Raw genomic sequence first — 25,110 nt, forward strand, 5'->3', positions numbered from 1 at the left:
AATCTGAGGGACAAATTTTGCCGTCAAATTCCGTAAAAACGCAGAATTGGAGGAATCGTTTGATCAACGATACGATATTTGAAATACATGCTCCTGTAGTTTTTAAGCACTGAAAATCTCAAAGCTTCTTTTTATTTGCTTCTTTACTTAATTCGCCGCAAAAAATGTTATATTTTGTACCAGCGAACAAAAGCGCATATATGTTACACAGACGTTTTCTGTACGCAAATTTAAGTGTATACCAACGTATGCGCTTAACCATAAAACTGCATTATATATTTTGTTTTGGTTTTTCACTGTAGCGTCAGTGCTTCATACACTGAACGCGCAGAAGTGTTTCCTGTCAGATTTGTTCAGCTCCATTAGCGGTATATGGTTGAAGCCGCTAAAATGGCCGATAGAGATAAATTGTTCGATCACAATACATACTACGGGGTGGACTCAGGCGAAGACTCACAATGGGGCTCACCAACAGGGTACTACTCGGGTTCGAGTGATTTCCAGTCCGCATTTGGAACGCAGAGTGCATTTGGAGGTACGTTAATAACTGCAATAAGGACAATTGGTAATGTGCGCTCACACAATGTTCCCACCTCTCAAATAAAGCCATGTATATAGTTAATAAAATAGCCCATTAGCCGAGGTCACTTCGGTCTGAGGATGGTATTATCAGAGGTCACTTCGGTTTGGGGATGGTATGATCAGAGTATGAATATATTATAACAAAACTAAAAAAATTCGTTCATAGTGAAAGCCATTTGTGATACCTCTTGCTGTGGAGGTATGTAATCGAGCCACGAATGCGCTCTAGATTATCTGAATTGGATTCGAGGCGCGAATCCAATGTATTACTAAATTGTTGGATTACCACTTTTAGTTTTACTCTGCACTAGTGCTACAAATGTAGTTCTAATGAGGCGACGTGGAATTCCTTCTCGAATCCAGATAGGATTATTCTGACTGCAAAACTGAGAAGATTAAGAACAACTGAATTATGAGAAATAAGTTTAGCGAATGAATATTAACAAACGTGGGAAGTGTGAACAACTGAAAACTTGACTTATTAGTCGGCGGTAAAATAAGCTTAAGTGAAATATGGTTAGAGATGACTTTTACTAAGGCAAGGATAAACTTAACTGTCTTAAACAAATTTTAGACTGCATAAGTTTAAAATTTATGATAGTAACAACATATTTACTGGTTATTATAAATAGTAAATAAATTTGAACAATAACAATCCAACAGATTAAATGCACGGGAGGTGAGGCAATTAAGCAGGAGAAAATTAAACTTAATGTAAATCCATGGCGTTTACACTGAACACTACGCGTGAATCATAAATTATTGCGCAATTGAGGTGCGAATCCAATAAATTTCTTGAAATTAAATGCACTGTAATGAATATCCAACTAAAATTTAACAACTGTAAACCAAACACGTTTACAATTAAATAACGACAATGAACAGAAAAGATCGCGCAATTGTGGCTCAATTCCAGTATTAGATTAGATAAATGACAAGAGATGAACAATATAAACTAAAATTAAATGATTGCAAGAAATTATTCAGTCTTAAATGGCATAGTTTTTTGCAGAGATTAAATTTGATTCTCGGCGTCAAAGACGCTCATGCTAATCTCTTTTGCATAATCATCATAATCATACTCTTCCAGGGACCAAGTACCGATCGGTAGAGGTGCGGGAGGACTGCCTACTGGCAGCTCAAAAGAAGTATCAGGTGCAGGTGGTTGAAGCGCCTCTTCTTGGATTACCGTCTCGATAACGGGGATTGGTGGATTTGTGCCGCTTTGGCAGAGGAGCAGAGTCGTCGCTAAACGATCATACCGAACTTTCGAAGCCGAAATAATATGGGGCCTTTCGGGTTCGTTTCGATTTAGACGTGGAAGGCGAGGCGGTTGACGAGGTGACTGATGACGCAGCAACTGATGAGGCATTAGAGGTGTTCAATGTAGTGGAAGACTGACGTGATCGATTTCTCCCCGCTTGAGGCTTTTTAGGCTTGCGTGAGGACATGGCTTTTGAGATGTTGCTGTTTGCGGACGAGACTCCAGAAGCAGCAACAGACTGAATAGGTCGGTGTCTGATCTTGATTTCCCCCGATATTTCTTCTTGAGATCTTTTGTGTGCTGAGCGATCTTTTCCTCAGTTGTCTTATCGTAGGGGAGAGGACGTCGTTGGGCATACTGCCAAAGGTCAGTGTTGCACTCGGCACGAGTCCCGAACTTGGTAATGTCATTGTTCCTGATTCTAACTTCAGGGACACCGGGTTCCTTGATTACAGTTGTTGTGGGCGAAAATCTCACAACAGTGCTACCTGGGGCCAACGTCTCTAAGAGTCCTCGGAGGTCCCTCTTTGACCGTTTTGAAACTTTTCAGGCTAATTTGACTTCTAACGATCGCTCTGACCTAGGTATGAGGTTATTCAATTTGAGGTGCATTATGAAACGTGATATAGATTTAATTGTGTAACCATTGTACCTCCGTCCTGCGTCCACTTGAGCCTTTTGCATGCCTCCTGTGAATAAGAATGTCACTGCGATCACCAATTACCCAGCCATTGTCATCTAGATAGTCCTCCACGGGAACTGTGTCTGCGTCTAAATAGTGGTGAAGGATGTTTTCATATGATCAATTTGACGACTTTGGTATTGTACTAATATTACTTAGTGGTGTGTTTGGCCTTCTTCAAAAATGTGCCTGGAAAGGTGTTACGTTGTTGTCTTTTGTTTACATTTACTTAATTGATATACTATTGACTTTCTTGCTTCTTTAATTGTGAATGTGTTATTTCTATTGTCTATTTTCATGCAGCTTAGACGCCTTTTTAATTGTTGGTATCAAACGCTCCACTAATCCAATGGCTCTATGATCTTCAGCATGAGCAGTGATTATGTTAATATTATGTTGTTTACACAAATTCTGTACTGTATATCCAATTAAACAACGTGCTTGATCTAACCTAATGTTTCGGGGAACACCATGTATTTGAATATATTCATCTAAAAGTTTAATTACATTAAGCCACTTAGCTTTATCAAAAACTTTTACTGTAGGGTATTTAGAAAAACGGTCAAAAAATGCGAGGAAATGTAGATCTTGATCTTTTTCTTTCGTAATAGAACAGAACAAGTCAATTTGTATTTCTTCATCAGGTTCTGAACAATTTAATAACAGCTTCCATTTCGACGCCGGAACGATGGGTTTGAGGTTTTTACGAATATCAGTACAAGGCTTGCATTGGGCAGCCTTATTAAGGATCTCGCGGTTAATGTATGGCCAGAACGCACACTGCCCAAGGGTAATCATACCCCAGCTGCCAGGGTGGGTGAGGTAAAGACTTTCTAGAACAGCGTCCTGAATTGAGTGTGGTATTGCCACACGTTCGTCTACGCAGACGCAGCCTGACCTCACATGTAGGTCCCTTCTATAGGAGAAGAGATAGGGGTTCCCCTCCTTGCATCGTTGGGCGTCGTTTTGAAGGATTCGGTCTCGCACTTCTTTGAGCACCGCATCCTTGCTCGTTAAGACAGCTAGGAACCCTTTAGTGAACAATTGAGTGAGGTTGTTCTCGAAGACCTCTTCTTTTGAGAGTTCAAAGTTCGGTGAAGTTTGGCCGTCATTAGAGGAACCCGTTGAATTGACTGCCCAATTCAGCGTTGAATGGAATGTTACCCTACTCTGGGTAGGAGTAGTTTGAGGGTTTGAATTCGGACTACTCCTTATTGCGTTAGAATTTGAGTGTATTTGTGTTATGTTTGTTTGCAAATAAGAATGAGGTTGGAGTTGAATTGTGTCTGTTAGCAGGTTAGAATTGAAGCGGATTTGTGCTGCGTTTGTAGAGTTATCAAGAGGCAACTGAGTTGTATTACGATTAATGGCAGCAAACAAATTGGAATAGTTTGTTGAGTGAGGATGTGAGGCACATGTGGAATGTGTGTGATTGACGCTGCTAAAGTGCTGTTATTGGCAATTTTCCTGAGTGGTATTTACATAAATTGCTGCAATAGCGTCACGAATGCTAGTAATTGTTGCTACCGCAAATTCCTCATCATATCTGATTGTAACGTTTGCTTCTTGATTTGGTTGGCGAGAAATGTAATCTACCAGCCCCATTTTTGCGCCTGGTATATGTTCAATATTAAAGCCAAAGGGTAAAAGGTGGTCTACCCAACGGGTTACACGACTATTATATGATTTGTTAGATCGGTGTTCTTTCATAATTGAAAGTAGTACTCGATGATCTGTGATGATTGTGAATGATTTGCCAAATAAATAATATTTAAATTATTCTACCCAACCCCTAATAATTCTAGTTCATTGATGCTGTAGCGTTCCTCATTTGAATTTAGGAAACGAGACGCGAACGCAACAGTATGCCAACCTGTCTGTGAACGTTGTTCTAATGCTGCTCCTAATCCAGCTCTAGTTGCATCGCGTTTGATCCGGGTTTCCAAGTGTGGATTATAATGTGCGTTTTCTGTTGCGTTTGCGGCTTTATTTTTAATTGATTGGAAATGAGTTTCACATTCATCATATCAAACAACATTCGTATTCTCGTTAATCGATGTTCGAAGTGGATGGCATAATTGAGACAAGTTAGGGATGAATTTACCTAGGTAATGAACTGAACCTAAGAATGATAGTAATTGTTTCAAATTTTTAGGTGCTGTTAAATTTAAAATTGCTGCTGTTTTAGTTTCAAGTGGTGCAATTCTGATTGAGTAAATTTATGACCTAACCCTTCTATTTCAATTTTAGCGAAATGAAATTTAGGTAAATTTTTTCTCAAATTATTGTCGTCCATTTTTTAAAATTATTTGTAGACTAACTTTAAGTGATCTTCTTTAGAGCCGCGGCTGACTATTATAATATCATCTAGAGAACAATGAGTATTATTTAGTCCGACTAGTGTATAATCCATTACTTTTGGAATGCTGCTGGCATGTCAGTTAATCCGTAAAATCCTGTAATGAAGCGGTATGTACCAGTACCCTCAACACTAATAATATTGAAGTTGCAATGCCTAGCCTTTTTCGGGTCTAAATTAATTTGAATGTATTCGTACTTCAAATCCAGTGTTGAAACGTATGCTGTTTCTTGTGACGCGTCTGTGTTTAGATTTTGTTGGATTGTGTCAATTAAGTTGTCTATATTAGGCATTTGGTATTTATTTTTGTGAATAGATTTTTTCAAGATTTTTGAGTTTAGGGCTAGTTTAACTGTTTTATCTCTTTTTACCGTCATAACTACAGGTGAGATGAAATTTTTATCTTTTAATTGATTGGAAATGAGTTTCACATTCGTCATATCAAACAACATTCGTATTCTCGTTAATCGATGTTCGAAGTGGATGGCATAATGAGTATTATTTGAGAACAATGAGTATTATTTAGTCCGACTGGTGTATAATCCATTACTTTTGGAATGCTGCTGGCATGTCAGTAATCCGTAAAATCCTGTAATGAAGCGGTATGTACCAGTACCCTCAACACTAATAATATTGAAGTTGCAATGCCTAGCCTTTTCCGGGTCTAAATTAGGTTGACTGTATGCGTACTTCAAGTCCAGTGTTGAAACGTATGCTGTTTCTTGTGACGCGTTTGTGTTTAGATTTTGTTGGATTGTGTTAATTAAGTTGTCTATATTAGGCATTTGGTATTTATTTTTATGAATAGATTTACTCAAGATTTTTGAGTTTAGGGCTAGTTTAACTGTTTCATCTCTTTTTACCGTCATAACTATAGGTGAGATGAAATTTTTATCTGAGCAACTGTTTAATTTTATAATATGCTTTTCTGCAAGTTGTTTTTTAAGTTCGTCATTAACTAAGGGTTGTAGGTTAATTGGGACCCTACGGCCTTTTGGATGTGTAGTTGTAAAGTTTTTATGAAACATAGATTTAACTGACTGTTTTGATTATTTGCCGATACTTGAGATCAAACCTGGGAAATCAAATTTCATCTATTTCTTGATTAATCATTGATTTTGATCAATATTTACAACTTGTTTTGTTTGAGTGAGCGAAAGACCAGGTTGTGGGAAGAGATCTTGTCCGATTATAGGTCTTTGGCCATCTTCAACTACTGTCATATTAACACCCGTAGCTATCCAATCATTACATTTGATTGAAGTCTTGATCACTCCAATAGTTTTGATTAGATCATTAGAGAAAGTTTTTGAGTTCGTGCTTCTCTGGTGATGTGTACCCGAAAGCTATCTTTACAATCCGACACTACTGTTGTTGCGAGGCTTTTATTAATTATAGTGCAAACGCTTCCGGAATCCACTAAAGGTTTTGTACTGGTATTCCCGATGCAAATGTTTGAATTCACTGGCTCCACTTCTCTAGTGTTGTTTTTGATGGAGGTTGTAGCAACACAATTGTCATCATAATCGTCGTAATCTGAATCGCAATTTGCATCGTAAAAACTCTGTTTTTGGAGCAATCCATCGATATGGTAAACTTGCTCTCCGACCGTTGCTGAAGTACCTACCGTTGCTGCCTCGGAAATGGAATCATCAACATTGTTTACTCTGGGTTTCGGCTTGAATGGATGTTTATGTTTTCTAAACACTTTTGCAAAGTGATTGGCAATTCCGCAGTTTTTGCTATTCTTCCCACGAGCAGGACAGTTTTGTTGATGAGCGGCTGACCACCCGTAGCCACAGTTTGGACAAATTGTAGGTTTCACCAAATGGTTCGTTGAAAATCGCGATCTGTTCCAAGAACCTAGTATGTTGTTTATAGATGTGGTCGTGATTCCATTTGTAGTCTAAGGAACGGCGGTTCCATATATCTTCAACTGGTTCTGTATACCCATCTCAATATTCATGGCCCCTTCTAATGCCTTTTTAGCCGTTCTCGTTTCTTTTAGCAGTTCTCTCTGAATCTCACCGTCTTGCATATTGGCTATGAAAACATCTCGAATGATGGATTCTTCGTGACTTCCTAGATCGCAGTTCAAAGACAGTTCCCGGAGACAACCATAGAACTTTTCCACGTGTTCTCCTTTTAATTGTTTCCTGGTTAGGAAGGTATAACGATCAAAAGTTTTATTTCGTTGCTTTGTAAATACCTGATCTAGACTCTCCCAGAGATCCTTTGTAGATACCCGATCAATCTGGATATTTGGTTCTTGGGAACCAAATATTCGACATCCTTCCATCCCGAGACTAAGATAAGTCAGAGAAACAACTTTGTTGTCTCAAAACTTCCAGGGCTGGTCGCCGCATAATATCCCTGCCAGTTCTATTTTCTGACATCTATTCAGCCATACATTCTTGAGTTGCTCGTTCTTAGTTTTTCGATCTCTCTCACTCTGAGTCGTACTATTTTCTACATTATCTTCGTAGATGGGTTTGGGAGGAAAAATGACTTTGTCCGGAGGATCTTCGCGAAGAGTATCGATCGAAATAACCTCTTTTGCCAGGATAGCGAGTTTCACCATTATCTGGCAACGATCCCATCTTAAGGGTGGTTCTAGAGTAGGTGTCTCCAAAAAGGGTTCGATTCCAAGGAGTGCACGTTCTTTGACTGCTGACTGCGCCATGTGATGTCTCTTTTGCTGTGGAGGTATATAATTGAGCCACGAATGCGCTGTAGATTATCTGAATTAGATTCGAGGCGCGTATCCAATGTATTACTAAACTGTTGGATTACCACTTTTAGTTTTACTCTGCACTAGTGCTACAAATGTAGTTGTAATGAGGCGAAGTGGAATTCCTTTTCTGATCCCAATAGAATTATTCTGACTGCAAAACTGAGAAGATTAAGAACAACTGAATTATGAGAAATAAGTTTAGCGAATGCATATTAAAAAGAGTGGGAAGTGTGAACAACTGAAAACTTGACTTATTAGTCGGCGGTAATATAAGCTTAAGTGAAATATGGTTAGAGATGACTTTTACTAAGGCATGGACAAACTTAATATAATTTAGTAGAAATCAACTGAATATGGTACAACCGTACCACACCATTCATTGATCCCACTATTTCGAGCGCAATTGAGTCTGATCAGAAGTGATTTTGAGTGCACAATAGCCTGACGAGGAGTGAATTTTGATTGCGCAATGGTCTGATCAGAAGTGATTTTAAGCGCACAATCATCTGGACAATGGTCTGTGTTTGGTCTGGGCCTTGGTCGCACAATCGTCTGGACAATGGTCTGATTTCAGTCTGATAAGCGGTCATTTTCGTCGGGAAAGGTCTGTCTGATCAGAGACAGTTTCGAGCGCATTTCGAGCGCACTTTAGTCTAACCAGAGGATACTTTGGTCCGGAATGGTTTCATCAGAGGTTACTTTCGTCTGGCACGGTCTGATGAGAGGTCACTTCCGGATGGCACCTTAACCTTGGTGTTTTTTGTCAAATTAACTCTTCGAGGGAAAAACAAATCGAAGATGATAATAACTGTTTGACCCCGTTAATATCGAATAATTGAAGTTGTAGACTTGTTCCGGCGGCAAAAAAACTTTCCGGAGAAAAAATGATCCATTTTTCTTTACTAATTTCGAGGTTCCTTTTATGTAGTTCCCATCAGAGCTTTTTTTACGTACTTTGAATTTTTCTCATGTTTTAGTAATTGCAATGAAAGATACAATTATAGTGCAACGTATGGACTTTGATCGATTAAGATTTTTTTTATGTAAAACATTTTGTAATGAAAAGCTATTATTTTGCTCCTGTTTTGTTTGGGGTGGGGTCATTTTCTCAAAACTATAGTCATAATATAAATGTTACAAACCTAGCTAGCAGATTGCCAGAGTATATAGCTGTTATACCTTTAAAGACCTTTAGTCTCACAAAACAAATGAGAAGATTGCGGCCTAGAAAATTTTGAAAAACAAGTTTATACACTGCGTTGTTTCTGTAATTGATTTGAAGCGGTGAATTGTAAACTTCCCTCATATATATTCGAATTATATTTAGATATTAGCCGTTAAGCTGGAAAAATCAATTCGAGAAATCTTAGATTTCAAAATGAAAATAAGTTAAGTTAGAGATGAACAAAAAATGTTCAGGAGGATGAACAAAAATTGATGACCAGTCAGGTGTGAAACTGGACTCACCAACGCATAAAAATAACCTGAATTAACGAATGAACAACAGCGGACTTAACATACGCTTGATATCATACGATCGTAATAATACTCGGCGACGAAATAAAACCCATAGCTGCAAGTCTCCGACTGGGAATTAGGAATGACGCTTGATTGAGACAACAAAAAATTGCCCTCGCACGTGTATTAAATACTATGTCGTATATTAAATACTACGTATATTAAAAACTATACAGGTAAAAAATCAATAAAAACAAAATTTTATGAATTTTTTTATTTGCTGTGCGGTTGAAATCAATGACTGGCAATATGATTAAGAAAATTAAATGCAGAATATATACAAAAACCTGTTAAAACACTCCAAAACGTACCATAAAGCCACAACAAATGTGCAGATAAAATTGGGACGATAAAATTAAGGTAAAGTCTGGCAAAATTTGAAGTTAAAACTAAAAGACTTGAAAAAAAGTTTTTATTTGCTTAGAGAAAATTTCTTTTCGCGCACAAATTTTTTATCATCAATCCAACATAATTTAAATGATATGAAAACCAAGATAAGGTCATTAATAGCACGATTTAGCTAACGTTTTTGTAGGCATTTTAAAAGCTTATGTCAAATAAAAAGTAATTAAAATGTGCATAAAAACTAAAGGAAGCATGAAAAGTGAAAAATGAAGTTTCAAAAATATTCAAACTTTTCAGCTTCAATTATTTCCCGAGAGAATTAAATGTTAGAAATATATTTACTTCAGTTAATTTAGTTTCTCAAAATCTTTTCAATGGTCACATAATTTTACATTTCCGCAATCGACATTTCGCGGCAAAATTAGCTTAAGAAAAAAGCAGGGCCGATTAACACCCATATAAATTAGAATAACCCCGAGGATCAAGTTACATACTGTAATATTATAAATCAAGAATCTCACATATGTCCTTTGACTAACTATATAATAAGTAAAATTCAGATATTGTCGGCTATTTTTTTGTGGGTTAGAATAATGATAAGATTGGTTATTCATTGGTTTGATACGAATCCAACAAAATCTTCAATAGGTGGCGGACGGCCAAGTCCTCTATCAAAAACTGCCCAAATGTATAATTCTTGTATGTACACTCGTCTAGACCTCAACCAATGAAAAGACCATGCTCGACCAAAAATGGGTATGATTAGACCATGCTGGATCCAAAAGAGCTATGTAGAGAACTTTGCTGGACTTTATTAATCACCTGGAATTTTGCTCGACCCAAAAAGTTAAGCAGGAGTTTTGCTCGATCAAACTTGGGCTCTAGGATTTTACTCGACCAAAATTTTGAGGAGTAAAAATTGCGTCAAGCAAAGGTCAAATCATAAGTCAAGAAAATGTCTATTCATGGGTCTTTTTATCCAGGTCAAATCTATTGTCAAATCATGGATCAAGCAAAAATTTTTTTATGAGCCGTTTGTATGTCAAAAATATGCATTTAAAAATAGATAGTTCATAACTTTGGAAAAGAAAGCAACATAATATTGCCACATTTTCATCATTGTTAATGGGAAGAAGGTCATTATAATTAAACTACCCAGTTTCATTCAGTCAATAATGTTGCAAAATAGTCCGGCTTCGATAACTGCTTTGTCGTAAGAGTTACAAATTGTCTTAAGACCTTTGGGAGTTTTCCAAATGTGTTTTAAGTTGGACTTCTGTGGTGCAATGCTGTTTAGTTTTACGCCGTTGCTGCTTCAGTATGTGCAACAGCACACGAAAAGGAAAATTTTCTCGAAACTTGCAAAAAAGCAGACTTAAGAAAAGATTTTTGCTCGACCCATGAGAAGACCATGCTTGACCCAAAACAGCCTATCAAAATACCGTGCTTGCCCCAAAGTCCCTATTAAAGGACTTTTGCTCGACTCATAAAGAGACCGTGCTCGACAATAAGTTCCCATGAATAGACCTTTGCTAGACTTTAACTATGAACCCCGACTCTGTAATTTTGGTCAATATTAACCCCCCTACTAGACTGTTTGACTCTTTTCATAACGCTAGGTCTTGACTAGGGTGACACTTATCTTGCAAGGGTAAATAACGACTAACCAAATAAATCGAGAAAAATCAAATTTCCGTATGTTTTCTTGCAAGGCTTTTCAAGATAGGTGTTCATAAATTTGGAGGAAAAATCTAACTTGAAGCAGAAAAATCTCTGATGGAATGAGCTTGCTAATTGACACTGAAAAGCACCACAAAGTTTCATTTACTGGCGTAAGCTGATGAAACTACCCATAGACTAAAAATAACTTGTAATCATCATTCGGTCCAACACTGCATGTAATGTTTTTGCCTAAAGTAGTGAACAGCAAAAAAACTTACAACAAAACTCTATTGAAACCTACAATGCTTTCGAGGCCAATAAAAATGCGCTTTTAAATTTTTTTACAAGAAAAGTGATGCTTTTGTGACCCGATTCAAACTGACTCGATTTTGAATCTCTGGCCTTAAATACAACAGAAGTTCTTTGCGAGTGATAAAATCAGTTGAGTCATAAGAAATTGATGAAAAATTTGATGATAACTTTACTATACCGTCAACATTTGTCACTTACTGATTAAATGCGAACATGCTTGAACCACCTAAGGCTCACTTTAATTAGATTTCCGGTTTCATTTGTTAGGCTTTCAATGCAGAAATGTTTAGCAGGAAAACGCTGCTTCCGGAAGAAACTATTGCCTAAATTTTCGTCAATTTAGCTAAAATTAGTTAAAATTTTTAAGAATGGTGTCGTTGAGTTTATTTTTAAGCTCTAAAAAGTATTGCTGATTATTTTGATTTAATTTTTTGTCAAAAATTTGAGCTAAATATTTCAAAAAACAGCCTTTTTCATCAAAACAGCACCAAATAAGCTTCTTTAGTCCACTTTGATTAAAACTGCCAAAAGTACAGCCCCAAACAACACCAATACAATCTTTGTAGACTCAAAAGAGGGCTATTCTGCTGGGGTTATACGTCAACTTCTGTTGAGAGTGCTCTGTAATTAAAATTTTGCCCTTTTTTGCTAACTTTACTCGTTGATTATCAGAAACGCAGAACTTGTTTTTGAGTTTTTAACTAACAAATTATTTACATCTATAACATTCAAATATTTTGTGTTCCTAGTGGACAAACAGCAATAGCAAGGCTAGTTTTTGACCAATTTTGGACTGTTACAATCCAAAAAGAAAATTCGGATTGTAATCAATCGGTCTTTTTTTTTAAAAAAAAGTGATCTTTTTTTATATTATTAAAGACAAGAACATTTCAAATCGAAGCTCAGGAGTGATAGGTTCATAGGGCTTCCTATGCAGCTCCAAGCTAATGCATTTCGTTTTTTACAAGAAAGCTTTTGGTCGTTTTGACTTTTAAAAATAATTGATTTTGAAATAAATAATGGCATAATGAACTTTTCCTCTATATTTTTTTTCTAATTTGGCCAACTTGTAGCTTAATGTCAGCAAAGAAAGAATGCTTCTCCTTTCTACTGATTTAAAATTTGATGTCTGTTGCTGCTTTAAGCCTGAAGTTAATGATTTCTGGCTTTGACACTCCTAGATTTCAATTTTTTTTTATTTTAAGATATTTGCTTTTTTCACGTTTTCTAGTTTTGTCACATTATCAATTTTTTGACCATTCACATATCACATTTTTTGTCGTTCAAAGTAGGGCACAATTGAATATAAAAAAATATTGAAAGATATAGATTATCGTTTTAACGGCTTCGGCACTTCTTTCTTGAAGAATTTAATTTTGTCTTTAACTGTCGTTTTTACTTGGTCGTTTTAGCCGTATGAAATTTCCTGCATAATGACATGTTTCAATGGTTTTTCAACAAAACAGATGGGCCGATTTTCTGATATTAGCTGATGGCCTCCATTACTTTGAAAATAATTGTTTTCCAAAATAAAATAAAAACTATTTAACTTCGCAATTTTGTTCATTTTTTTGTCTTTTTGTTACCTAGTCTCGTTGTTTACATAATAAATATGACTTTATTGGTGTCATGCGATGGTGGCAAAAGGGATTGGCGCCACAGAAATTTACTGGCTTCGACACGCATTTTTCAAAAAAAATTAAATTAATTTCCAATTTTTTTCATATTTGACGTTATTTTTGTAGACATAAGACATATTCTGGATAATTGCAGGTCTCAAAGGCTTCCTAAAAAGAACCTGTTTAATAATTTCATTTTGTGATAATGGCTTTCATGACTTTGGAATTAATTTTTTTTAAAAAAATACAAAAATCTTACTTAATTTTGCCCTTTTTCGTCTACTTATTACCTTGTCTCATTAATCAGAGGTCACATACTACACTATTGGTGATGGAATAAGTTGCAATCAAGCGTATCTTCAGGGCCAAAATATGCGGCTTCGACAGCGTTTTCTGGCAAGTCTTAATTGAATTTTTGTTTGTTGTCTTTTTGTTGTTCTTTTTAGCCGCATAAAAAAATGAATAAGGACAGGTCTTAAAGCCCTACTGTAGAAGCACCGGTAATCGTAAACCTTTGGGATTCTTGATTTCTAATGGTTTTCATTACTTTGATGTTAATTGTTATAAAAAAATACGCGAATTTTCTAACTCTATTGTTTTCGTTTTTTTTTGTCTGATTGTTTCCAAAAATTTTTATGGAATGGTCCCATATCTTTTCGGTTGATTTATAAGTTATTTTGTTTAGTTTCAGTTTTATCTGACGCTATGTTTACTTTGTTTTTAAGTTTTGTTTTTTAAAAAGGGCAATTTTTTGATGTATTTAATGTTTGTTGTTGTTGTTGTTGTTGTTGTTGTTGTTGTTGTTGTTGTTGTTGTTGTTGTTGTTGTTGTTGTTGTTGTTGTTGTTGTTGTTGTTGTTGTTGTTGTTGTTGTTGTTGTTGTTGTTGTTGTTTGATTTTGCTGTTCGTCTTAACTCGCTTTCCTAATAATGGCAAATCTCATCAATCTAGTGCATCATTTCTTACTTCATAGAGTTATTTGCTTTGGAAGCTATCTTTTAGTTCATACACTATTTTTTTTTTTGAAAAATACTTGTTTTTTTTTGGGTTATTTTGGGATTCCCAAAAATAATTTTTGGGTTTTTCTATCTGTTTCTCATTTGGTAGACAATTATGCCAAAATTGTGGATGAGTGGGGTCGGAACCTTATGTGCGATCGCACATTACCGAGCCTCGTTGTTCTAAATAAGGGAAGGATTGAAACTTGCTGAAACTTGGCTGGAGTGTTTCTTTCTTGACTAGCGGAAAAAAGTGTTTTCATATCAACTTGTGAACAAAAATATAGCTTATGTTTGAGCAAATATGATCTGCCTGTAGCCTGATCATAGGTGCGGCTAGTCAGTATTAGATAACATTATTAATTCTCGATGTTATAACGGGGGAAGGAAACAGTTCCGTGGAAAGCAATTAGCTAAACTTTATTCGAATAGGAATTGTTTCCTTTTCTAGGGAAGGGAAGGAGAAAAGAAGGAGAGGTCCCTTTATTGTGTGATATTTTGTTCTGATTTCGTTTTAAAGTTAATTGTGAAATAGTTCATAGAGCACACGAGATCAGGCCTGATTATTCAGCAACTGTTCAAGCTTCGTTTGCGCAAAACTAGAGTTTAGATTCTATAACGAGAATTCAAATTGTATAACGAGATCTACAAGTTTGAAATTTTTAAGCAAAAGATCGATTCGCTGAGAGCATTTTTTTCGGATTTTTAACCCTTATTTTATTTTCCACATCCATTGAGTACCGGAAAATTGAGAGCAAATATTTGTATTTTTCAAATTAAAAAATTTGAAATTAAAAATTTTTCAACTAAAAAGGACATAGTAACTGATAGTTTTTGAGCGTTTCTCAGGTGATAGCCGTTTTGTTCCGATGGAAAATATTCTTCACATTATTCGTATTATTATACTATACATATTATTAAACAAACTTTTCATCGATGAAGATATTTGGTAAACTTAGTTGTGATTTTTATAAGGTTTACAATTCATAGTGGCAATTTTTTCACCGCTCTCTGCGCTTCCACCGCTATTCTTACTTCTTTTTTTGCAAAATTTTTTAAGCCAATACACAAAATCCTCATTGGTGATTTTGAACGAGGACCTTTGTGTGCCTTGAAATCAAACATAAAATCTGTCAAAAACATGCAAAAACGGTAGTTTCCTAAACAACATATTACAAACAACAGTCTCCTAAAAAATTGTTCAAAAACGGCAGTGTCCTAAGAGAAAAATGAAAAATCAATCATTTTCATAAATTGGCCGATCAAAAACGATCGAAAATGATCAAAAACGGCCATGTCTTAATGTTAACGGTCAGAATTTTTCAAAATTGATCATAAACGGTTCTTTCTATCAACATTTTTTTTACCATTTTTGATCTGTCTGGTCAACACGGGCAAGTATCCAGAAATATCCAGAGAATAGGAAAACTTCAAAAGCGTGTGATTGCGTATGTATTTATGTATGTTTGAGTGTGTGTGTCTGTGTGTGTGTATGTGTGTAAGTTTGTGTTGATTTGGGTGGATGTAAAATGGGGGAGTAGTGGATAAAACAAGGCTTCCAGCCACCAGCAAAATTTGAGCCTTTCTCCAAGCGCTAATCACGCATGTCGAATCGGGCCAAATTTTACTGTTTGTTGAATCCCTTGTTTTATCCACTACTATATTCACCACTATAAATACATACTACACGCACAATTTTGTGTACAAAAATGTACATAGCTAGTATAATTTATTCAATTCATACACTAATATCCAAAAGTTCTCAAAGCTAGATTTAAGCCTAATTTCATATCTAATATACCAAACTATACTGAAATAAATCAGGTTAATCATCTCACAAGTTTTTTTTCAATGGAATCGGATGGACCGAAAATAACTCAAAATTGCTTAGAATTGGATAATAAGAAACAAGTTTCATCAAAATTTTTGACTTTAACCAGGAGACGATTGTTCTATGATGTTTAACTGAGTGATTCTATGTACCTGGTTATATTTTTGAGCCGAGTCTTGGGATGTCTTGATAAAAGGTTGACTCGCATTTACCACGCTACGGCAGTACTGCTCGACCTTTCTTAATGGCAACTGTGGGGGAGGGTGCAACTACAGAATGCTTGAACACTTTTAATTTTAATTATTAGGCTGACTGAAGTCTAATATTAAGATGACTGAACAATTTTAATGTATCATTTTACAGTTTTTGTATTGAAGTGAAACTCAAGATGAATAGCCAAAAAGTGACGTGGAGAATAAAGGTCCCCACGTGGAGAATTATTCTAGAACATTCTTTTTCTAGAATATTCTCACATGGTTTTTAACTTAAAATTAGTTATCATTTCCCAAGTAATAACATGTTTTAAAGTAAAATAATAATTAAATCCTTCTATTAAATTGAATGATTTGTATAATCTATTAAAAAATAAATAAAGATTTTAATAAATACTCACTTTACTAGCTAATTTTTAAGGGTATCTTATATTCGAAAGTTTCACTTGTTTTCATTCTGTTAGTGGTGGTGGCTTTCTTTGTCAATGGCGGTGGCCATTTTAGCATGACATGCACTTTTCATTCGATCTGCTAAGCAGTGTAATGCGATGTTAAACCAAGCTTGTTGACTTCTTATACTTTTAGCGGTTGCTAAATATGAAAGAAAGCGAACAATAATAGCACAGTCAAAAACACTGAGATCGGTGGAAACACAGTGATTAGTGTTTTTCTATGTCTTCTTGAATTTTATACTTATAAACATCCTTTCTGAATTGATTTCTAGTGTGACCATATCTATATCTATGAAGATAAATTCATAGTCTACATTTCTTATTTCTAAATCTATATAATGATATATGTTTATAAACATTACATATACTACACGTTAGATATTGATCAGGATCAGAATAATGATATCCCAAATGTTCCATATAATCTTTAACCTTAACCATATTTTTACATACATAACAAAAATATTCTAATTCTTTACAATTATTACATCATTTTTTCGAAGGTTTAGTTATACACTTATTGCATTTCATTTTCATTTTTCGAAAAAATTTTTTTTGATTATTTCCCTAAAAAAATACATCATGCCTCAATCAACTAATACTAGTGTCATAAACTTCTGCGATGTCTGTAATCTATCCTTTGAATCAAAGAAGGCTTTATACAGGCATCAATCATACGATCTCAAACATAAGGAACTATTGGAGAAAATGTTTGAGTCTGAAGAAGAGGAAATCTCGGAGAGGATGTATAATTTGGATGAAGATGATTATATTATTAAAACTAAACCAGCCACCAAACCTACAATTAAAACTGAAGAGGATATCTACACCAGAATTACGTATGAACGTAAAGAATGTCATGAAGAATTTAGAAGTAAAGTAGCTCTAACTACTCATTCATATAGTCTTAATCGCATGTATCTAGAAAACACAGAAGACTTCGATATAAACTCAAGTCAGAACATGAGAGAGTTTTATATTACTGATAAAGGTGGGAATTATATTGAAGATATAGATGAAGCAACTAATTACTCTTTAGAAGAAATTAAAAACTGTTACCAGTTTCGTAAACTTAAGAGTTATAAGTATAAGATCACGGCTTAATGTAATTATAAGAAGAGAACAAAAGAAGAAGTTAAAACTTTTAAATTATTTTTCAATACTGATTATATTGATAATAATGCAATCTGCGAAGCGGTTTCACCGATATAAGAATATGGTGACTTCAATCGGTGGCTAGATTTCGAAAAGGAAATATATGAAGGTTATGGTTATGATTTTGAGTTTCTTGGAATAAGAAGTATTCAGTTAAACATTGAACCAACTACAGCGTCTGTTGGTAGTTATATAGATTTACCTCCAGATCTCAAAAACGCTAAATCGATATTAAATATACGTAGTTATAAATGCAATTGCTTACAACTAACTATAGCTGCTTGGCTACATCCCGCCCCACACCATGCAACTCGAGAAAATAAATATGTAGATAAACTAATTGAACCAAGACAACAACATGAAGATGATTTTGCTTATATAATAAGCATACAGAAATTGTATATTATAAATGTTTGTGTATACACACCTTGTGGTAATGGTAAATAGAATTGTTTAAACAAGTGGATGATTTTAAAAAAGATAGAAAAGATGTAAGAATACTAGTTTGGAGTAATGGTCAAATAGAACACTGTGCTCTAATTAAAAACATAGAAACCCTGTTAGTTCGCCCAAATAAAAATAACATAAAATATTATTATTGCGATAGGTGTACCTATTGGTTTAACTCACAAATTATATATGATAAACACGAATGCAGCACCTCATTCAAACCAGAGATTGTTTGTCCTAAGAAAAAATATATTACTTTTGTAAATGAACACAAACGTCAGAATATAAAAAAAATTATAACTGCCGATATAGAATGTTGCATTACCGATGTTCCAACTAATGACTGTAAATAAGTAATAGCTGAACATATTCCAATAGCTGTGGGTTACACCTGGGAAGGTAACTTCAAACACTACTTCGGTCTAGGCTCTATCAAATGATTTGCTAGAGATCTATTAGAAATAGAAACTGAGGATAGTTTCAAACATAATGAAAAGATGATATTCACAGAAGAAGATAAAATATATCACGAAACTAATAACACTTGTCATATCTGCAGCAAAACATGTATTAATAAAGTAAGAGATCATTGTCATGAAACTGGTAAATATAGAGGACCAGCATGTAAAATATGTAATCTAAGATACAAACAACAAAACTTCATTCCAGTAATATTCCATAATGGCTCTGGCTATGACTTCAACCTACTATACAGTGAACTCTTTAAACAGAATAAAGATAAAAGAAAAGTAGATAACATACCACTAGCTGCTGGTAATTCTAAGATGTTTAGCCTTGTTTGTCTCAAATTCTTAGATAGTTATAACTTCTTAGCTATGCCTCTAGATCAAATGGCAAAGATATACGGATGTAAAACTAAAACATTATATCCATATGATTACTTTGGTTTGGATGATTACCATGAAGTTATAGGTAATCTAAAAATAGAAGACTTTGAATCTTCTCTACATAATAAATTACCAACACAAGAAGAAGTAGATAACTTTAATAACGAAAACAGTAATAAAACTGGTAAAGATCTAACTATAGAGTATTTACAAAATGATGTGGAAATATTAGACTATTGCATGAATGAATATGTTAAACTAAGTATGAAAGAATTCAAGCTCAATCCACTACATTACGTTAGTCTCCCGGGTTATAGTTTTGATTGTTGGTTAATGTCAAGCGGTGTAACATTAGATACATTACAAGATAAACAAATGCTAGATGATTTTGTTGGAGCAAAGAGAGGTGGTATATGTGGAAGAATGGGAGATAGGATAGTCAACAATGGTGAAACAGGGATGAAGTCTCATAACAGAAATATCTGGTACATAGACGCAAACAACCTATATGGTTATGCAATGATGCAAGAGTTACCTTATAAGGATTTTGAGTTTATTACTACTACTACTCTAGATCCGCGAAGCGGTTTCCTCGATGTAATATTGAATACTCCAGATGATAGTGATCATGGTTACGATATAGTTTGTGATATTGATTATACTAATGAATGTAAAGAGAGAACAGAACAGTTAGCACTAATGCCTAATAAGAGAAAGATAAATGATAATGAATTGGGATACCGACAAAGAGAGAAAAGTAAAGCAAGATCCGAGAAATTAATCATAGACCAAAACAACAAAACAGAACATATGGTTCATTATAAGATGTTAAAGTTCTATGTTAAGATGGGAGAAAAAGTAACAAAAATACACAGAGTAATTAAATTTAAACAAGACTACATATGTAGAGATTATATACAAAACAATACAAATAAAAGAGCAACAGCTAAAACTGAAGCAGAAAAGGATGTAAGGAAAATAATGAATAACTCATTATATGGAAGAATATCCATGAGTCCTCTACACTTCTTTCAAAGTAAGTTCTTGCATGATGAAGAAAAGATAATGAAAAGTGTAAGTAAACCAACATTTAAGAATATAACTAGATATAGAGATTATAGCCAAATAGAATATATAAAGAAAAAAATAGAATATGATTTTCCAGTATATGTAGGTGTTACTATCTTAGAATTAAGCAAATTACACATGTATGATGTATTCTATAATATTCTACAACCATCCCTCAAAGATCTAACACTTCACTATATGGATACGGACAGTTTCGTATTAAGTTATAGTGAAGGTAAAGTTAGTGATGAGCATATGGACTTAAGTAATCTGGACATATCTATAAAAACTAATAATAAAGTCCCCGGCAAGTTTAAGCACGAGCTGGGTAGTAGGATTAATGAGGAATTTATAGTATTGTCCCCCAAAACATATAGCTTCAAAAAATATCCTAAAAACACTAAAGAAAAAGGAATAAAGAAGCATAATAATGCTAGGCACATAGATTATTATGATGCATTAATGAATAATACACAGAGAACAGTAGATGAATGTAGAATACAAAAAGTTGGTGATAACATGACAACAACAAAAACAAGTAAGATTAGTGTAAACACATTTGATGATAAAAGATTTTATGTAAATAATATTAAAAGCTATCCTCATGATGAGAATCTATATCTATTCAAAAGAGATTTAATAAAAATGATCCACCAAGCATCCGTGAAACTGCTTCGCTGATCATTAGATGGAGACAAAGACCTACTGGTTAATAATATTCTAGAACTAACCATTAATGATGATAGAAAGTTAATCGAAGTTGCTATTATATTATATAATGAGCTTTGCTAATTTTTATAACAAATAACTATAGACCTAATTCTTTCATTACATCCATATGGTTGTTAGTTAGTATATTATAAATCATTATCTGAGCCATATATTTTTCCATAATGTCTCCCATGATTGTTTTCTTATGTAGTGTAGCTCCAGCTATTATATTTTTATTATATTCTAGAAATTTTATTATCTTCCCAGCCCCATCTACATATTTAGAATAAGTTGAAATTATTAAATCATCATGATTTGGTTCCTTAATATGATCAATAAACTCATCTATAGTATTGCAACGTCTTTTACAAGCTAACCATCTTTTTGGATTAAGAGAGAACCTATTTTCATTATCCATTTTTCACTCTTATTATAATTTTTCAATACATATAAAATGACTAAGCTAGATGAACTTATAGAATTAAACTATCTAGAAAAACTAAACAGAAAGAATAGATTAGAAGATAAATTAAAACAACAAGAATATTATGGTGAAATAGAAGAGTTATTTGATCCTTTAACTAAAACACTAAATGCAAACAATGAACAGAATCTAGCATTAAGTGAATAAACATTAAGAGCAATAGATTGGCAAAATCAAGAGTTAGATAAACAAACTAAGATGATTGGTGAAACTGCTTCGCAGATCGAGCAAGCTGGTTCCCAGTTTAATGAAACTGCTTCCAAGATGGGTGAAATTGCTTCGCAGATTGGTAAAACGTTAAAGGGGACCATAAAGCAAACTCAAGATATAGCACCAGTTTATGTTGATACAAAAACAGCCAAACTTCTTCATGACATGGGGGCTCAAACTAATCCTCAATTAAAATTAGAACTCGTAGATTTACCTAGTAAGAGATATAAAATGAATGGTGTTGATATAACTCTAGAGCAGGGTGCATTTTAGTTAGGGATAATGTATATGAGTTTTCAGAAGGATTTACTGATTTTCTTACTAAATCAAATGTAACATATGATGATAAGGTTGAGGAAGATGAAAACAAAATTAAAAGGTTTTTAAAGGATATTAGATATGATTTAGGAAAGGGGAAAAGAAAAGCGCTAGATATAGAACAAAAAACGTATAATGGAGGTAAGAGATGATATATTTGGCAGGGGATTAAATGGCAACCCAAATAGTTTAGTAGAAAGACTAGAATTATTAATACTAGAAACAAAAGCTGGTCATGATGGGTTATATGATGAAAAGCTAGATATATCTAAGCAACTATTATCTATGAATATTATTAATCAAAACCAACTAGATAATTTTGTTTTTAATTATGGTAAATAGGTGAAACCATGACTACGTCCATAAAAAATGTGGAAAAACAACAACAACTAGCTAAAGAAGTATTCAGTCCTCAAATAACAAAGTTTAAAAGACAAAGAATAATACCACTATATAAAGATGAAACATGGTCAGCTGATTTAATTGATAAGTCATCTCTAAGTAAATAAAATAATAATTATAAGTTTATATTAACAGTTATAGATATATTCACAAAATATGCATGGGCTATTCCTTTAAAGAATAAATCTGGTTTATCTATAACTAATGGTTTTAAAATAGTATTAAGTGAACATCCACAAGGTGGCTCTGAACCTAGAAAACCAGAAAAGCTATGGGTAGATAGAGGAAGTGAGTTTTACAATAAAACATTTAAATCTTTACTTAAAGAATATGGAACCGGCAAAGCCGCTTCAGGGATAGAGCTATATTCTACTTAGAACTTTATTACACATAATAAATAAACCAATGTTCATCAACGGTGATGGTAATTGGGTAAATATATTAAATGGTGCTGTTGTAACATATAACAACAACATTCACTCAACAATTAATATGACACCAGTTGACGCTTCTAATAATCCTGATAAAGTTAAATACACTTTTAGTTTTAAGAATATTAAACCTAAACATAAAGTTGGTGATTATGTTAGAAATGCAGATAAACGTAATATCTTCTCTAAAGGTTACACTTCTAATTGGAATAGAGAATTGTTGAAAGTGAATGAAGTTCTAAAAACACATCCACCAACATATAAAATAGAAGATATTAATGGAGAGATAATAGAAGGTAAATATTATGAACAGGAACTATTAAAATCCGAGTTTGATTTTGAATCTAATAATAAGGTTTTGGAATCATTAAATATAGACCTACGGTCCTAAGCCGGCAGGCCGGATTTATTTCTTAATATAAATAATGACAAGAAATAGATTTAACCAAGCGAAACGTCATATAGGGAATGGAAACAACTTAACACTAAGTAAGGCTTGTGGGTTATTCCTAGAAGATAATGATGATATTGATATGAAGGATACCTATAAAATTACAAATGTTCATCCTCCTAGAGATGAAAAAGATGTTGTTAATAAAGAGTATTGTGACAATAACTTATTATCCTCTTCTAATAAAATAGACATTTTAAGTAAAAACATAACTGAACTAAGAAAGGGTGACTTTGATAAAGTTACAACTAAAACATTACAACTAAATGAAGAGAAAACAGAATAAAGATAAAAGAAAAGTAGATAACATACCACTAGCTGCTGGTAATTCTAATATGTTTAGCCTTGTTTGTCTCAAAATCTTAGATAATTATAACTTCTTAGCTATGCCTCTAGATCAAATGGCAAAGATATACGGATGTAAAACTAAAACATTATATCCATATGATTACTTTGGTTTGGATGATTACCATGAAGTTATAGGTAATCTAAAAATAGAAGACTTTGAATCTTCTCTACATAATAAATTACCAACACAAGAAGAAGTAGATAACTTTAATAACGAAAACAGTAATAAAACTGGTAAAGATCTAACTATAGAGTATTTACAAAATGATGTGGAAATATTAGACTATTGCATGAATGAATATGTTAAACTAAGTATGAAAGAATTCAAGCTCAATCCACTACATTACGTTAGTCTCCCGGGTTATAGTTTTGATTGTTGGTTAATGTCAAGCGGTGTAACATTAGATACATTACAAGATAAACAAATGCTAGATGATTTTGTTGGAGCAAAGAGAGGTGGTATATGTGGAATAATGGGAGATAGGATAGTCAACAATGGTGAAACAGGGATGAAGTCTCATAACAGAAATATCTGGTACATAGACGCAAACAACCTATATGGTTATGCAATGATGCAAGAGTTACCTTATAAGGATTTTGAGTTTATTACTACTACTACTCTAGATCCGCGAAGCGGTTTCCTCGATGTAATATTGAATACTCCAGATGATAGTGATCATGGTTACGATATAGTTTGTGATATTGATTATACTAATGAATGTAAAGAGAGAACAGAACAGTTAGCACTAATGCCTAATAAGAGAAAGATAAATGATAATGAATTGGGATACCGACAAAGAGAGAAAAGTAAAGCAAGATCCGAGAAATTAATCATAGACCAAAACAACAAAACAGAACATATGGTTCATTATAAAATGTTAAAGTTCTATGTTAAGATGGGAGAAAAAGTAACAAAAATACACAGAGTAATTAAATTTAAACAAGACTACATATGATTATATACAAAACAATACAAATAAAAGAGCAACAGCTAAAACTGAAGCAGAAAAGGATGTAAGGAAAATAATGAATAACTCATTATATGGAAGAATATCCATGAGTCCTCTACACTTCTTTCAAAGTAAGTTCTTGCATGATGAAGAAAAGATAATGAAAAGTGTAAGTAAACCAACATTTAAGAATATAACTAGATATAGAGATTATAGCCAAATAGAATATATAAAGGAAAAAATAGAATATGATTTTCCAGTATATGTAGGTGTTACTATCTTAGAATTAAGCAAATTACACATGTATGATGTATTCTATAATATTCTACAACCATCCCTCAAAGATCTAACACTTCACTATATGGATACGGACAGTTTCGTATTAAGTTATAGTGAAGGTAAAGTTAGTGATGAGCATATGGACTTAAGTAATCTGGACATACCTATAAAAACTAATAATAAAGTCCCCGGCAAGTTTAAGCACGAGCTGGGTAGTAGGATTAATGAGGAATTTATAGTATTGTTTCCCAAAACATATAGCTTCAAAAAATATCCTAAAAACACTAAAGAAAAAGGAATAAAGAAGCATAATAATGCTAGGCACATAGATTATTATGATGCATTAATGAATAATACACAGAGAACAGTAGATGAATGTAGAATACAAAAAGTTGGTGATAACATGACAACAACAAAAACAAGTAAGATTAGTGTA

At 33.8% G+C, this 25,110-nt stretch overlaps 1 protein-coding gene across 1 annotated transcript in view; it reads left to right on the forward strand.

Moving 5' to 3' along the window:
• Nucleotides 1-217: 217 nt before the first annotated feature.
• LOC142340989 (uncharacterized) overlaps nucleotides 218-25,110 on the forward strand; it is a 42,353-nt gene continuing 17,460 nt past the window's right edge. The window contains exon 1 of the mRNA XM_075391795.1: nucleotides 218-535. Within this exon, the coding sequence (XP_075247910.1) occupies nucleotides 373-535 (163 nt within the window). The 5' untranslated portion in view covers nucleotides 218-372. The remainder of the gene's footprint in view (nucleotides 536-25,110) is intronic.

The sequence above is a fragment of the Convolutriloba macropyga genome, chromosome 6, assembly GCF_964194025.1.
Source record: "Convolutriloba macropyga chromosome 6, txConMacr16.3, whole genome shotgun sequence".
Lineage (NCBI taxonomy): Eukaryota > Metazoa > Xenacoelomorpha > Acoela > Convolutidae > Convolutriloba > Convolutriloba macropyga.